General features: G+C 43.6%; 2 protein-coding genes across 2 annotated transcripts; both read left to right on the top strand.

Annotated features, from left to right (window-relative positions):
• The first annotated feature begins 461 nt into the window (after nt 1-461).
• Nucleotides 462-9967, top strand: CSUI_001368 (zinc finger (c3hc4 type ring finger)). Its single transcript, XM_068061574.1, has 5 exons — nt 462-3058; nt 4331-4489; nt 5422-5543; nt 6133-6870; nt 7333-9967. Exons 1-5 carry the CDS (start codon nt 2288-2290, stop codon nt 7445-7447), a joined length of 1905 nt encoding a protein of 634 aa, XP_067926451.1. The 5' UTR covers nt 462-2287; the 3' UTR covers nt 7448-9967.
• Nucleotides 9968-10971: 1004 nt separating this feature from the next.
• CSUI_001367 (uncharacterized protein) lies at nt 10972-15849 on the top strand. Its single transcript, XM_068061573.1, has 5 exons — nt 10972-11083; nt 12265-12533; nt 13485-13624; nt 14615-14682; nt 15207-15849. The coding sequence occupies exons 2-5, from the start codon at nt 12497-12499 to the stop codon at nt 15388-15390; spliced, it is 429 nt and encodes a 142-aa protein (XP_067926450.1). The 5' UTR covers nt 10972-11083; nt 12265-12496; the 3' UTR covers nt 15391-15849.
• The last annotated feature ends 979 nt before the right edge of the window (nt 15850-16828 follow it).

Here is a 16828-nt window from a genome sequence, read left to right as displayed (position 1 = left end):
TCACTTTGACTACCGCGATAACCAAACTGAGACTGTGCGCCTACCGCCCCCACTTGACTGGAGGCTTTCTTGTACTCTTGTTCCTCCGTGTTGCTTTTCGCCGTAGTAGGCTGAGACTATCAGTATTGTTCGTTGCTACACTATCAGCCTAACTGTCAACACGACATCCATTGCTATTTCTCTCTTCTTTTTCGTCACTGTCTACCACCACTGATATCCTGAACGGCAGGTTGACGGCGGCTTCTTCTACGCATACGGTCATAATCGATAATAACGTTGGTGTGAAACTCAACGCCCACTCGAATATCAGTTGGCTTTCAAGACATGGATGGTGGGCAGCCGCCCTCCCCCTGCCCCCCTTTGGTTCCTCAGACCTGGTGGGTACTCATACCGTGTTCACTAATCCCGGCCCCTCCCCCCCCCGCGGCAACCTATTATGGCAAACCCTCCATTTCTGGTAGGTTGTGTGTATTCCGGACAACATGGCAGAGGGAGAAAAGGAACAAAGGGAAAAAGGGGTTCGTCTTCATGGGATTTGTCCGTCTCTTGCCAAGAGTGACTGGAACAGTCATCAAGCGTGTGCGATCCACTGGGGTGTACGTACAGCTGGGGTGTGATTTGAACCCTTCTCTGATGTGACGTAGAGGTAGCAGGTGGTTTCCGTTGAAGGAGTGTTCGGAACCAGGAGGACACTATGCATAGAAAAGTCAAGGTCAGGGCGACTTGTTCCCGTCTCTCGTTCTACTTCTTTTCTGTCTCTCTGCCCTACTGCTCTTTCTTCATCCTTACTACTGCCAGGCACACGTCAGTCCTACAGGTCTCTTCTTCCACTGCTACCTCCCCTTTCGTCTTGACGTGAATGGGATGGACGTGGTGGATGTTCATCCATCCGCCTCGCTCAGCCGACAACAGGCTGCGGCTCCATCCATCCAGGCGAGAGTTCCTGGGTCTTTCTCGCAGCTTTTTCCTTCATTCTCTCTCTCGTGTGTGGTCACAGGAGTGTCGTAGCTTAGAGCTCGACATCTTCCTGGACTAACGATACTCCATCCTTTCTCCCCAAATTCTCTTTCTGTCTATCTAAATTCCTCCCCTTGTACCCGCCTCACACCCCTCCTCTCCCTTCCTGCCTCCTCCCCCCCTCCTTCCTTTGTTTCAAATTCTTCACGTCAGCAACTCATGTAGTTTCGCTTACGCTCATCACCGGCCACCACGATATACGTGATCCGGATGGTTTCTTTTCCTTATGCCGACTTCGAGGATTGGTCGCCCTACTGACTTTTGCTGTCTCCTTCAATTTCTGCGGCATTGTACTCATCAACATAGTTTCTTTTACCAGCCAAGGTATTCTTACGCTTTTGCGTAGTCGAGTTTCAGATCAGGGTGATATGCCCAAGTCACCTGAAGATGGTGAAGATCAGCTCCGGTGTGTATACACAAACAGATCGTCGTAAGAGCGAGGGCTCGTTTTTTTCATCTAGGTATACGCCGTCTCGTGGAAGAGTTGCAGCGATTCTCGTATGACGCAGTAGGTAGAAAGAAAGGAAGGTTCTTCTTCACTCACGGAGTTGCCTTGCTTCTCCGATTTTTTTCTCTTATTGAAAGAACAACGGCTTGACGTGCGGTTCCGTCCAGCCATATACATATCTACATGTAAACTTGTATGTATATATATTCCTGTATATCCGTAGGTACTGTCAACTGTATACGTGTGCACGTATGTGCACGTCTACGTGGACGTTATACACATCTATACATTTTTAGAGGTTCTCCGATATGAATGATCGATGCCTGGATTTCCTTTGCCTGTTCGAGAAGAAGATTTCACGAGTCTTTTACACAGAGACGTGACGGGTTTCTTTGATGAGAATCCTTGCAGAGACTTCTCTTTGTCCTTCAATTCCCGCCTCCGATCCCTCTCTCCATTTTTCTTCTTTCCTTGAAGACGCAAATTACTCATCACACAGCGCCATCAGCCTTCTTTATATCTGAGAAAGGAAAACCGGGAGGTATGCCTTTCATTCTCTTTCTTGTGTCTTATTCCAAGAGAACACCGGTTTATTTCGCAACGATTCTCACAAGAAACTTTCAGCTCTCTTTCTTTTGAGAACATCTTTCTTCTTCTGTATCCTTCCTCCTCTCTACTACTATCTTTATCATCCTGTATTGATAAGTCCTTTCTGTCTCCTTTGCATCGTCTCAGCTTCTCTCTCATCCCTCTCTTTTATAGCCTATTTTTCTTCTGTCTCTTTACCTATCTGTCACGCACTCTGTCTCCTTTTTCATCACGATGGATCTAACACGACGGTCCACTGGTTCCTCTTCAGTTATCGCTGCGGCAAGTGACAGCGCAAGAAGCACAGACGAAAATTTTTCTTCTCGGTCTCCTTCACCTCTTCCTTCCTCTTCTTCTCATCAGCATCAAGATCCTCAGCTTCAAGATTCTCATCTCCTTCTTCTCCCCCGTCCCTCTTCATCTTCTTCTTCTACTGCATGCCATCATCCACCCCAGCATCTCCTCCCCGCTATCCCATCTCACTCTTCATGCAATCCTTCAGCACGTGGGACCTCTCATCACCATACAACTTCGCATCATCTCCCTCAGCATACCGCTCATCCTCATCCTTCTTCTTCTTCCTCTTCTTCGTCGCATCACTTCGACTATCCTCCAACGGCTGCTCCTGCGGTCTCAACATTGTCGGCCTCATCTTCCGCATCATCGAGAGGTCTTGATGCTCCTCCGCATCCGACGTCAAATCGATCCTGTTCATCTTCTTCTTCATCCTCTTCATCTTCTTCTTCAACCTATCTCAGACCCAGTATCCTTGTTCCTGTGCGGCGTACGTACCTAGATGAAGTTCCCGAAGATTTGAAATGCCCTATATGCTTTGACAGCGCAGTGAGTTGTCAGACACCTTGCTCGCATTGTTTCTGCTATACATGCATAAGCAGTCACATCAACAATCGACTTCGACAGCAGCAATCCGTCAACTGCCCTCTCTGCCGAACTCCCGTCACCTCCAGTAATCTCATAGGCGTTCCTGGAGATCGCATTGCAAGGGTCAGTCCACCCACTGGAAAAGAAACAAAAGAGATAGAAAGATAGAAAGAAAAGCCAGCGCAACAAAGAAAGAAAGAAAGAGAAAGCGGAGCAAAGAGAAGGCGTTGTGTTTCTGTGGTTCTCAGGAATGATCTTGTCAACTTTGTGGGGGCATGTCATCACTCTTGAAGTTTTGATCGAATCTTCTTCCATGGCATTTCAAAGGGTTTTCTCGAGAGAGAGAGTCTTGGTTGATCTCTAGCTAAAATATCTAGATCGATATTTATGTCTATATAGGTATGCTTAAAAGTATCTAGCCGTCTGTATAGAAGCTCATATGCTGACGAGAGAAGAGACTGCTCTCCTTTCCTTCTTGGAGTCTACGATTCTTGGATGAAGTCTTGGTGAGAGCATGTAATCTACCATCTCAGCCCCCTCTCGGCTCTCTGTGCTTTTCCTGTACAATGGGTAGTTGAAGAAGAAGAAGAGAAGGAAGAGATTCACTCCCTTACTAGTGTGTACGATACATACGCCTGCAAGACCTCTTTGTATGAGGATCTTAAGCTCTCTCTGTACCTTCTATGCCCCCCTCTTTTCATTCTCTCTATGTAGATAGAGAAACGTAGCAGTAGTCTGAGAAAATCGACACTCTCTCTGCGAATCGATTCTCCATAAATCTCTATTCATGCTCTCATAAGTTTTTCTCTCTCTTTTGACATCTCTCTCCATCTATGTTTTGCACTGAGGCTTCTTCATCTCTTATCTCTCTTTCATCTCTTCTTCGATTTTCGATACATGGAATGGATAGATACATCAGAGATCGCCTTTTCGTGAGCTCTCTGTCTCGCTATATCTATCTTGTATATACAGAGACCTAAGGACATCCATTCAATGGTCTATATCTGTATATATACGTTTACAAACGAATTATCACTATGCCTGCTTGATACCATTCATAGACATGTATGCGTGTAGCGGTGTATCGACACCTGGGAGATAGCACGATCTTCATACACAGGGACCTTGATCATGCGATCTGCACCGTCATCTTCATCGGATTCCTTTCCATCTCGAAAGAACACAAAACACCATCTCCTTTTCTTCTCTCTCGGTCTCTTCTCTCGCTTTTCTTTCTTTCGTTCTTTCACATCCCTAAACCGTCAATACCTCATCCTTGTTGTCTCTCTTTCTTTTCTCCCTACAAGCAGTAGATCTTCTTTTCATCTTCTTTCTTTCGTTCTTTGACTCTTTCTTTCTCTCTTTTTCTTTCTTGTGCATTTGATTTGCCTCCAGGTGAAGTCTCTTCGCGTTACCTGTGTAGGGACAGTTAGTGGGTGTACAGTCACGGGGACTCTCAGCCAAGTTGAAAAGCATGAAAAGATCTGTCCCAATGTCTTAATCTTCTGTAGCTATCGAGATCGAGGCTGCATCGCACCTCTTATCAGACGAGAGGTAAGAAGAAGAAGAGTTGAAAGAAGCATTCAGGTGTCTCTTGTGACCGTAGAGAAAAAAATCCTATAGAAGAAGAAAACAGGAGACAGACTCTCTCTCTTTCTTCTTTCTCTTTTTCTTTCTCTCCATTCATCGTTGTTATTCTTACTATGGGTGAGGAGGTCTGTTTCATCTCCCCGTAGTTGATCGTGGATGTGAGGGAGGAGGAATAGAAAGGAAAAGAGAAGAAGGACAAGAGAGAAATTGCTTTCTTCTCTCCTGGTGGAAAGACCAGTTTCAAACCGAATTGAGAGAGCTCTTTCTCTGTGTTTCTTCACCCATCCTTGTTCTCATACTTTCGTCGAGGTTCCGTTCATCTACTTCCGGTTGATTCGTCGGGATTGACCCCGAGGAGCTATTTAGCTGCATGTGTGTGTATGTACACCTCACATAGAGAGTGGTCTCGTAGACATGACCCGATGTATTTGTGCTTCTCTCAGTGACAATTCGGATTCTGTCTCGTGTGAAGACAAATGGATCAAAGTAGCGTGAGAATGTTTCCTTTTCTTTCGGAGCTTTCAGTGCTTGGATTTCATTCTTCTCGTCTTCTTCGGAAATGGATTAAGATCAACTCCGAGACAGATAGAGAGAGAGGGAGATTGAGAGAGTTAGATAGATAGATAGATAGACGGATCTATTGTGTTGCTTCCTCTCTTTTCTCTCAACACCCTTCTCACATACGTATCATTGTACCCCTCATTGAATTCCTCTCTGACTATTCTCTTTCTTCTTCTTCCTCTTCTTCTTTGTGTCCCTTCTCTCTTCCTGTGCTTCTGTTTCTCTAAAAAGAAGAACCAGATGGTCTCTTGGCAGGATGAGATGAGGAGAGCTTTCTTTCTTTCTTTCTTCTTCATCTTCTTCCTCTCTTTCTCGCCTGTTGTCTTTCTTCCTAGGCCTCTCTTCACGAGAATCGCTGTCGATTCAATCCCGTTGTTCGTACATGTAGATACCATTTCTCTGGGTGTAAAGTGCGAGGAACTGAAGAACTTCTTCTTCTTCACGAACCTCGATGCAGGTATGAAAAAGCAAATCGATTCATTCCTTCTTCCTCGACACCCAGGTGTAGATAAAAGTCGATTCATCTATCACGCATATACCATCCAAACATATCAGTTCACTGGCTCATTCCTTCCTTTTTCTCTCTTCGTCGTCGTCTTCTCTTTTCTCCTTTCTTCCTTTCTTTTGTTTCTCTCTTTCTCTCTCTCTCTCTTTTCCTTTTTCTCAGTTTCAACGATCTTGTGTATGTTTTCTGTCCCTAGTGGTCTTTCTTTTCTTTCCTCTTTCTTGTGTCTAACACGCGTTTTCATAACTCTCTAATCTTGTATAAATCTTCTCACATCTTTTCTTCGTTCTTCTCTCTCAACTGTCTTCTGTCCCTCTCCTCCACCTCCTCCCTCTCTACACATCTTTCTTCTTCTCTCCTTTTCCTTCTCTCCCTCTTTCTCACTCTCTCTGTATATTTGTCTTTCTCTTCTCTCTTCCTTTCTCTATCTGTATGTCTCGCTGCTCTCCAAGCTCTTTCTGTCCTCTCTCCGTCTCTCTCTCTCTCAACCTCTTGATCTTTCTGCCTTGTCTCTTTCTTTCTTTCTTTCTCTTTTTCTCAGGTATCGCAATATGGAGAAGTTCGTGCCTTGTCCCCATGCGAAGACAGCAGGTTGCGGCCTTTTGATTAAGAAGAAGTATCGCGAAAAGCACAGTGAGTGCTGCGTCTTCAAGATTCTCTACGATCGCGAACAGAGGCGAAAAGAAAAAGAACTGAAAGGAAAGGATCAGGAGCAGCAGGAGAAGAAGAGAGGAGAAGAAGAAAAGAAAGTCTACGAAGGCGCCCAAGATCTTCATGAGGCTCCTCGTCATGACGGGGACAGTGACGAAGGAGGCCGTGAACGGAAAAGGTGTAAAGTAGAAGGCAAAGACGCGAAGAATAAAGAAGGAGGAGAAAAGGAAGAACATCGAAGTAAGAATTCTTCTTCTTCGTCATCTTCTCACTCCCCTGGGGATTCGCGGGGAAGTAGAGAGGAAGGTAGGACAGAAGCAGAGGAAGAGAGAGAGAAGAACAACAAAGAGAATGAGTATCGAGATGAGAACGTTATGAACCAGAGAGCAACTGAAGATAGACAGGACAAAGAAAAAGGAGTTGATAAGAATAAGAAGAAAGGAGCCGAACAAGGTGAAGAGGAAGAAGAAGAAAAGGTCTACACGTTTCAAGTGTCTTTTGAATGGAGAGAGAGAGATAAAAAGATCTCCTATGAGGAGCTAAAAGAAAAACTTAAGAGAATTCTACCGAACGTGATCAAAGTTGAAGACAGTCGACTCTTTGGAGAATTTTGTGCTGTCATAGACAAGTAAGATCCTCATCCACCCGAACGTTATCATCTTCTTCTTCAATCTTCTCTCTCTTTTCTTTCTTTCTCTCTTTCTTTCTTCTCTTGTCTTTTGTCTTCTCTTTCCTGAGAATTGCGGGGCTGAGAGATCGTAGATAGAACTCTTTCGGCAAGAGGGGGTGTGTGTCTATCTTGAAGAAGAACTGAAGGGGATGAATGAAATTCTCATAGAAATTTCTCTCTCTATCATCTTCTCTTTTTTTCTTTCTTTCTCTTATTCATCTTATCAAAGAAAGCGAGTTTCTGCTTTACGGGGTTGTCTTCTTTTCCTCTTCACTAGACATAAGCATGTATGGATATATGTCTATAGACGCAGATAGCGATGTGTCTCAGTTCTTCATCTTCTTCTCTTCTTCTATACAATTTCATTTTCCTCTCTTCTTTCTTTCTCTCTCTCTCTCTTCTGTCTTTCTTTCCTTTCAGAATTCCTGCGTCGGGCTTACGTTCGATAGGCATGTCGGCAGATCCGCAGGTCAGTCGGGATTTTCTTGATCTTAATCTAAGGCTCAAAGGTATGACGGTCTATTCTCCTCCATAAGAAAAACAGTAAGTACGAAAGCTCAGGCAACAACACCTGATAAATAGAAATGAAGAAGAAGAAAGTCAAGTTATGAGAGAAAGATCATTCTTCGTCTCATCGTCATCCTTCTCTTGACAAATCCATAACGAGTAGAGAATTCAAATGTAGAGAGTCTTCTCTCTCTCTCTCTCTCTGTCGCTTTCTCTCTCTCTCTCTCGTTCTCTGGCTCTTACTTCTTCTCGCTCTACATAACTCTGGATCTGATCCTTTCTGTGGTTTTTCTTGTGAAGAGATCTATTCTTTCTCTTTCTTTCTCTTCTCCTTCCTTCTTTAATACTAGCCACGTGAAAAGGCGAAGAGGTTTGAACGAGAGGGGAAAGAAAGATGCGGAGAGCAAGAGAAAGATGAGAAAGAAGGGATGGAGAAGAAGAATCGCGAATCTGAGAGAGAAGTCAAAACAAGAGACACATGTTGGGTTACTTGCGGAACACGAGACCGACTTGAAAGGATCTTCTCGTGATAAAGAGAACAGAGAAAGAGATACTCTCTTCTCTAGACCAAGATAAGTAAAGACGGAGATAGCTCCATAAGTATTGAAAACTTCTTGTGAAGATTTTAAAGAGAAAGGCAGAGATAGCGAGATTCGTATCATTCATTCCTTCAGCTTGCTACCTGACCCCCATGCATCAGCCAAGCAGACATCTACTTCTCCTAGACCTTTCCGTCTTATGTACGGAGAGAGAATGCATTTCTGTCCATCTTTCCTTCTTTCAAGCTGACTTGAGTCAAAGAGCGAAGATCTTCTTCTCACATGTAGGTTCTCCTCGAAAGGTTCTTTCTTTCCTTCTCGACAACCACACCATTGGACGGCAGAAAGAGAAGGAGAGAACAAGAACGAATCAAAGAAAGTGTTCGTTTCGTAGAAGAGACCAGTCACGAATAGACTGGGCGTTTTTTTGTATCCTGTGGAAACAAAGATGAAGAAGGAGCGAAGAGACAGAATGAAATAGATTCATTCGTCTTTCTTTCCATCTCGAGATCTCGAAGATTTTGTCCATCGAAGAAGAAAGGGAAAAGGAAGAGAATGAAGGAAAGAATAGAATGAGAGAGTAGGAATAGAGGAGCCTTCATACATTCCTAGTCTCTCTCTGTATTGCTTCTCTCGAATCAGCTGCTAGGAGGACTCGAATCTGAAGGGTTTACTTTCTATCGCAGTGTGATCTTCTATCCCACCTACTTATTCCTCTGTTGCAGTACAGCATGCTAAAAAGGGTATAGGTTCTCCGCAAGACCTCGATACACATGTTGTGTATACCGAGGTCTTGCGGAGAAATATACATCCAGCTTGAAGAGAGAAAGAGACAGAGCGCCCTCGGCGAGTACGTACATGTATATGTACACGCGCGCAGCCTTGAATGAGTAATACTACGGGGATCAGCATAGACATCAAAGTATACGTGAAGTGCATGTCGACACAGTGAGAAGATACATAAAGAAATATCTGAAGAATGTCTGGAAGTGCCTTTCAGCATGTATGTTTTGTATGAGAACTTGTAAAAAAAGTGCTTTCAAAGTGAAGCTTTTCACCAAGCTTTTTGATGTACGTTGTGCGAGGTGTATCTTGAGGTGGCTCGGGTGTACGTACACCCGAAAGCTTTTCCTTTCATCCCCAACAACAGCGCCGGAAATCCAGGCGCTTTTTTTATTAATATTCCATCCTCATATTCTGGTTGTTTGGACCGAAGTGTTTCCTTCATATAACCGGTGAATCTCTTTTTTGTGACTAGCTTCTTTTCATGCTTTGATTTGGTGTATCATGAGGTTGTTGAGGTGTCCATACACCTGAAAGATTCTCTTTTTTTTCGCACTCCACCGCAGCGCCGTCAGACTAGGCGCTTTTTGTTTTGCTTGCTTTTTCGCTCGTGTTTGTTTTGCCTTTCTTTTTCGAAGAGAAGTGTTTTTGTCGCACGGGACTGATAAGTCAGAGATGGGAAGCAGTTGATGTTCCCTGAAATGTTGCATTAGGGGAAGTTGTGTTCTCTTTTTTCTCTATCATTTCAGTCGCTTTATTCACCTCCGCAAACGGATATTCTTGTGAAGACAGTCTCACTACTCTTTCTTTCTCTCTTTCTTTGTTAGTCAGCGGTTCTTTTCCTTCATTGAAGTGTCTCCTTTCATGATAGTCTTCCCTCTTGCATGGTGACTATGGTTGAAGTTATCTCTGCTACATAAATCTAGATATTTCTCCACAGTCCGTAAGTATATGTGTATGCATGCATATCTCACATGCATTGAGTAGATGGAGGTGTAAGGAAGTGAACTGCTCGAGTGGTGGGGTCTATAGGGACTCGGACGTAGATAGATGTCGATCCGATGAGAGATCTCTTTTGGCTTTTTTTCCTTCCCGGGGGGGAAAAGAGGAATCTTTGTTTTCGCTTCAAAGTTCATGCGCAAGTGTTCTTATGTCGAAAGACGACGTCCCTACTTTATAAGCCCAATTCGCTATTTCCTTCTTTGCTTTGATCTCTATCGCTCCCTTTCTATATCTTTATGTATGTATACATTTCTATACATATATATATGTATATATATCCATACATATACTCGTCGTATATACCATATCTATGTATATATGTCGGATTGCTCAGTGACTCCGTCTGTAGTACACAATAGGGATAAAGCGAGGATAACTCGCAGAGTATAAGGTGTATGTACACTTGGTGTCAAATGAGCGTTGAACATACCTCCGTCCGTGGCTCGTTATATGCGTGTTTTTCTTCTAGTTGGATAAATCCCTTCCTTTCCTGTTATTTCTGCGGCAGGGATTTGGCACAAGAAGACAGAGATTTCACTTGCGATTTCTTTAAAGATTTATTAGAGTGAAGGTTTTCTCGTGGAAGATTTTGCCGCATGCGATAACTCGGCACAGGGGGATCATTCCCATGTATATACATGCATATGTATGTATATTCGTGTGTACAGGGAGACTTATGCATGTCTATGTTGAGTGGAGAGAGTGTGTATAAAGCGGGATGTTGTTTCTCGTACTAAAATTTAGGTGTATATACACCGTCACCCATTGGATCTGTGTATGCTGGAGATATTTTATAAATGAGGGATCTAGCTCGTTTGTGTCTCTCTTCTCTAAATTCTTGTTTTTTCCTCTCTCCTCGTCCGTACGCGGGCTCATGTCGAAAGAACACTTCAATGGTGAGGAAGAACAAGTGCATTTTTACTTTCTCTGGAGTCTCGGTAACAAAAAGAGGATGTCTCGCTCAAATCTCTTGCGGATCTCTGCCTGACATGGTGAAGATCGAAAAAAGGGGCATCTCTGTTCAACTGATACACTTTTTCTGATCTTCCTTCGAAGAAGATAAAACAATTGTGACAGAATCTTCTTGATCTCTTACTATGAAAGAATGCACTTTGTACACAGAGCCACGGAAACAGATTCCTTCTGAAACCAGGTGTACGTACACGCGACGCACCTCTCTTATCACATCGGTTGTGGACTCTGTAGAAACGAGTGTCTCCGTTGGTGAGATGGAGCTAGATGGAAGAGCGATAAAGGGGATGACCGACCGGCTCTCTACCCAGCCATCTGACGCACAAAACTTCTTGAGGAGCGTCTCCACATACACCAAGAATAACAGTGTAAGAAGAATGAAGGCTCCTTCTAATTCCCATCTCCGTCGTTTCTCAAAGTTTGTATGCAGATGCATACTGAAAGAACATTCATGTGGACGTGACGGTGTTTCTGGTGTGCATGTACACCGTAGAGATGAAAAGAGAAACAAAGCCAGCATCCTTCGTGTTACCGGTTGAAAAGTATACTGAGAGCTCTCGAAACCGAAGAGACACGTCAGCAGCCGTCTCCTCATGTAGACGTCAAGGCTTCTAAATGTCCTCTCATTCTCTTTCTCCTGCTTCTTACCTTGTCTCCTTATCTTCATTTTGAAGATGCTTTCACGGACAAAGGCTCATGCGTCGTTCCTTACTTCTATTCTCATCTCCATCTACCTGGCTATCTGTCTCTCCCTTCTTTGTTCCTTCTTCCCGAGGCTTCTCATCCATGACTTGAGGGGGGGGGGCACTTGAGTTCTGAAGATATCTGATCATGTTTATCTTCTTCTTCTTCCTTTGTTACGTCACTGTACAACAAATGCCATCCACTCTGACGTCTACACCGTTACTAGGGCATGCTCCTCTTTCTCTCTCTCTACTTCCATACACGTGAAATGCGAGACTGCAGAAAGTTCTGATGCACATACACCTGGCCTATTCACCTGGACCGCAACGGTGCATAAACAGCTATGCTGCGTCATATATATAGATATATACATGTATATGTATGTATGTAGGTGAGCTGTGCGTATCTAGATAGCTCAGATGAAGAAGTACGGGAGACACGAAAAGATTCCGAGGATATTCTTTTCTTTTCTTCGTCATGGTCTGAATCAAGACGTGGAAAAGAGCTGGACTGCCGAAATCTCCAAGCTTAGAAAACGCTCTCTTTATGTCTCTCTCCTTAGTGTCAGTCGTCTCGCTGTTCTTATAGTCTCGATCTTCAACATCTCATTTCGATCCCTCCTTCGCCCAGACACATGACGATGCTTGACGGCTTACACCCTCTCCTACTCCAACTACTACTCCACCCTCCTACTGACTGGCTGCTTTCTTCTCTTTCAAAAAGCCTTGCTTGTTTCTTTTTCTTTTCTGGGTGATCTTCTTCAATCTTTCTAACGCCCCATCTTACTTTCTTCTAATGTTTTCCAGACCTTAAGACAACATCTTTCTGTTCTTTTCTCATTCTCTTCCTTCCTCTTTCCCCGTAGGAGCCGGGATACTCGAATCCACGCCCTCCCCAGACATCTATCGCTTCTTTCTCTAGGGCAGCGTGCTTTCTTTCGCCCGTACTGACTTCTCTCTTCGCTCCGTTCAGTAATCTTTCTCTTTTTCTCCTCTTTTTTCTATCTGCTCTTTCATCTTTTACTCTTTCGCTCTTCCTTCGTTTCTATCTTTCTTTCTTCTCGTCTTTGACTCTGTCTCTTTCTTTCCTTCGGCACAATGGGGTCTGTGGTGATTCCTGCGCGTTTTCTTGACGGTAAGCACAAGAAGAGGACAGTCTTCTTTTCATCTTCTCATCCCCCTTTCTTCTTCTTTTTCTTATTTCTCTTCTTCATAACATCTCGAGAGATCATCTTATTTGTTCTCCGGTCTTATCCTTCAACACACATGGGTGGATGGATGGACGGCAGGGGGGAGAAAGAGAAAGAAAGAGGTCTTTCTTCTTTTTTTCTTTCTTTGCAAATTAGATTCCTTCTTTTTCCTCTCTCCTTTTCATGAAGAGACTAGCCGTTTCCTTGTAGCTGATCGTTGCAATCCTTCTTTCTTTTGGTTCAGCAGATAGAAAGAGATAGGAATGCGCTCATCTTTACACCTTCCCTTACTTCCTGTCGACAGGAGCCGGTTGGAGAGCGGCCCATCTAGTAGATACTCTTTTATGACAACGACGGGAGATTAAATCAAGACAGAATCTGTCTCGTAGAGATTGTGCTATCTTTGGCTGTCTGTCTCTTTACTTCTACGGGAATGGATATGTCGTAGGGTGTCTATGTGCCTACTTCATTGTTCCTGTAGAGATATGTGTGTGTCTACCTCGGTAGTAAGCAACTCTCTCTCTGTCTCTGTTTCTTTTTCTCTTGTCTCTTCCTGTGTCTATCCCTAAGTGCTTATTCTACTTGTCTGTCTGAAACCTTACAGCGATTCTTCTCTATATTCATGTCCATGCTATGTGCTTCACATGCATCTGAATCCAATACACATACTTACTGATATGTATAGATGCATATATATACACTTAGAGGTCTCCTTTGGCGATGGGTGTGTTCTTGACCTCACCCCTTTGTCGATCATGCATCTGTGTCCTTCCTTCATTCATCTTTCTTCTTTCCTCTCTCACCTTTCTTTCTTTCTATCTCGTTCTTCTCTCTCTTCGTATCTTTCTTCTTCCTTCCTTCTCTCCTGCCTCGCCCACTGCCGCTTTCTTTCGCAGCGGCAGTCATGGCCTTATTTGCTATGGTCCTATCCGCCTTGATGCTCTACATGTTCGGCGAGTTTTGGAACTTCTCTCAAGACCCAAGATTCAGCCAATGGAAGATAGGATTCTTCATGCAGAAACTCTTTCCTTTCAAGGTAACGAAAGAAGAGAAAGAACAAAGAATGGAGACATCTCTCGGTATTCTACGGCTCGTCTTGCACGTATAGAGACCATCCATGCTTAGTTCCTCTGTGCACTCTTGTATTTCTCTCTCTGCCTCTGTTTCTGTTGGTGTCTTGCCTTTCCTCTTTTCTTCATGTTCGTGTCTGCGTTCCTTCTCTTCTTCTTTGTCTCCATGGTGATTTGGATGAACATCGTTACAGAGGTGTATAGAGAGACGTAGATGTAGATCGACAGATCAGCATACAGGTGGTCTATCCACATGTACATGTATATGTCTATCTACGTATGTGGGTCTGTGTACTTTGTGTGGAAAGGTAGGCGAGATACGCTAGATGTGTGGAGGGAGAAGGCAGATGTCTTTTCTCCGACGGAGACGATGCCTGCGAATCTCTCTCTTTAGGTATCATGCACATGCCAAGAAACAAGACAAACAACTTGGAGACGTTCTCTTTCTCTCTTTCTCGCTATGAATAGATTTGTGTAAGTGTCTGCTTGTTCATATGATAGAAGTATATAGCTGTAAGCCTCCTGCATGCGTCTATTCGTTCTGCAGTGAGATCGTCTGTCCGAGGTAGATACACAGACATATTTTTCTTTTCCAGGTATATCCGCATACAAATTTTCATAGTTATATCCATACATATATGTGTATACATGTTGCTTCTCCTTCTGAATCATATCCAAGTATTTCTATACACTTGCGTATATGTTGCTTCTCTTTCTACATCATATCTATATGCTTCCTGATCTTAAGAGATAAGACTTCGGCCAAAGAAATCTAGTCATTTCCCATTAGATGTTAGGTCGCATATGAATGACTGCCCATTCTCCTGTACATACACTCCACTGAAGAGTATTGGGAATGTCGTTTATCCTTGCTCTCTTCCAGTGTACATCTACGCCATATCTTTATTTTCATAATGGATCCTTCTTCAGTTCTTTTTCTGTTGCATGTTTCTCAGAGAAACTTCGATTTCAACTTGACGCATATTCTTCTCTTAACTGTGTGCGTCTTGCTGCTGAGTATCAGGTAAATAACGTCAACCACCCAGTGTACATACACCACAGAGCTCGTCTTCGTCTTTTCTCTTCGTCTCTTGGTTTCTTCTTTTCTTTCTTTCTTTTCAATTTCTTTCTTCGCTCTTCTTCCGTTCAAGAAAACTCCTCACATCTAGATGGCTATTTCACACCTCGCCATTTCTCTTCTCATCCAGCGCTTTCTCTCGCTGCATGCGTAGCCGAGTATATGTTCTGTTCAGATACATACCTGCCGTTGTGTGCCTCTATATAAGCGTGGAGGATGCATGTACCGTATAACACCAGCCCAGCTGAACATGGGCATAAGTATATATATATATATATATATGGATGTATACATAATGTATATGATAGGCAGTTCGATGCATATGTATATATATATATATCTATCTATGCCGGGGTGTGTCTCTGTCTTAATATAGATCTGTATGTGTGTTTGTCTAGCTCTATCTTGGTAAGAAGGAAGATGTATTCCCTCTAGGCCTTATCTTTCTTTCTTTCTGTCTCGCCCTATAGGCCGGACTACGAGCTCTACCCAAGTGCGCAGCAGCAGTCTTGTAGACACGCTCATGGCGAGTGTGACCAAAGAGGATCCTGCAGTAGTGACGGCTCTCACCAGCATCGACATCGAGATGATTCTCCTCAGGTCGATGCTGCTGACAATCGAGGGGCAACCAGCCGCTCCAAGAAAGCACACTAGAAACTCAAGAGAACGAAAGATAATCTCATTTACAGAATGAAAGGAGAAAGAAAGGAAGGCTTTTTTCTTCCCTTTTGCCTTCCTTCTTTACACCAGATCTCATGGAGAAAAGAAAAGTCACGAGAGGTTTTCTCCTCGTTATTCTCCCCTGTCTTCTTCGTGCATATAGCTCTGGTATATAGACAAAAATGTGTACACGTGCCTCCTCTCTCTAGAGGTATATGCACCTACACATACATACATATATACAGGTGCATGCAGGAATATATGTGTATATCTCGATACATGTTCGTCAGACCGGGAAAGGAGTATATTCGCTGAAAACGCCTGTAGGGTGAGGGAAGTTGTGTACTGTATGTGAATCTCTTCATTCTTCCGTAATCTCCTGGATTGTTCGGGGCCTCGTGGAGGCTTCAGGGCCTTCTCTTCTTATCGTCTTTTTCTTTCTTTTACACACCGGCTGCTCGGATGCATCTATCTCTCTATCTTTTTCTGTCTACTCTCTCCGCTTTTCTCTTAAGACGCGAAGGATCAAAGAAACACCAGCAGGAGGTTCACCCGGAGAAACCGCCGAAGAGTTAGTACGAAGATACTCTGTCTAACGGTCTTCCCGTCATGTTCATTAAACTATCTTCGCACCATCATAGAAGAGAATGAAAAGAAGGAAGGAGAGTATAGTATACTTATACTGTTCGCTGTGTGGAGGCGGGAGGGCATGCAGAGAATACAGCGAGCTATACAGAAAACTCACATATCAGGCATGCACCTATGTATATATAGAGATACACACAGTCTGTCTGTATGTACCTAGTCTATGCATGTATCCACATACTCTAAATGTTTAGGTAGAGACTTTACATATATGTACATACAGTGTATTGACCGATCACAGAGAGATTCATAAAGAAAGCGGGCCCATAGGTCTCGCATACTCTATTGGTCCAGAGTTGATTGAAGTTCTAGAGGAGACAGAGAGGCGAGAAAGGAGCTAGAGAAAGAGCGAATCGTCAAGAAGAGAAAAGAGAATTTTGGAGGAAGCTCTAAAGTCTTCCGCTTCTTGCAAACCATAATGGATCTTTACTCTAAGAAAAATGAGGAAGAAGAGAGAAAGACCCACTACGGCGTCTGCTTCCTATACAGAAGGCAGAGTCACGCGGTGTACGCACAGCAGGGTATCTAGTCTCGGGTTGAACAGACTGATGTATCCATTCCGAAAGAGACATTTCGCGAAGAAAGACGATTTCTCTGCCTTTTTTTCGATACACTTTAACACCCGACGGTTTGAAGTCTTACTGTAGATCGAGGAGCTCTTTATCCATTCCCCTTGTAGGACAAGGACATGTACAAGCATGGCTCTCTTAATAAAGCGTTGATGGTGTATATACACCTCATAAAACGTGTTAACACACATGGACATGCTATTTGTCAGTCGATACAT

This window comes from Cystoisospora suis, assembly GCF_002600585.1.
Source record: "Cystoisospora suis strain Wien I chromosome Unknown contig_542, whole genome shotgun sequence".
NCBI classification, from domain to species: Eukaryota; Apicomplexa; class Conoidasida; order Eucoccidiorida; family Sarcocystidae; genus Cystoisospora; species Cystoisospora suis.
Note: the sequence above shows the minus strand (reverse complement) of the source record. Positions and strands in the feature narration are given on the sequence as shown.

What these genes read in the sequence shown, in the direction of transcription:
- CSUI_001368 (XM_068061574.1), top strand. Translation starts at nt 2,288, where the DNA reads ATGGATCTAACACGACGGTCCACTGGTTCCTCTTCAGTTATCGCTGCG. An exon ending in CACCTCTTATCAGACGAGAG is followed by an intron (nt 4,490 to 5,421) that starts GTAAGAAGAAGA and finishes CTTTCTTCCTAG; the next exon opens with GCCTCTCTTCACGAGAATCG. An exon ending in CTTCACGAACCTCGATGCAG is followed by an intron (nt 5,544 to 6,132) that starts GTATGAAAAAGC and finishes TCTTTTTCTCAG; the next exon opens with GTATCGCAATATGGAGAAGT.
- CSUI_001367 (XM_068061573.1), top strand. Translation starts at nt 12,497, where the DNA reads ATGGGGTCTGTGGTGATTCCTGCGCGTTTTCTTGACG. An exon ending in TCCTGCGCGTTTTCTTGACG is followed by an intron (nt 12,534 to 13,484) that starts GTAAGCACAAGA and finishes TTTCTTTCGCAG; the next exon opens with CGGCAGTCATGGCCTTATTT. An exon ending in GTCTTGCTGCTGAGTATCAG is followed by an intron (nt 14,683 to 15,206) that starts GTAAATAACGTC and finishes CTCGCCCTATAG; the next exon opens with GCCGGACTACGAGCTCTACC.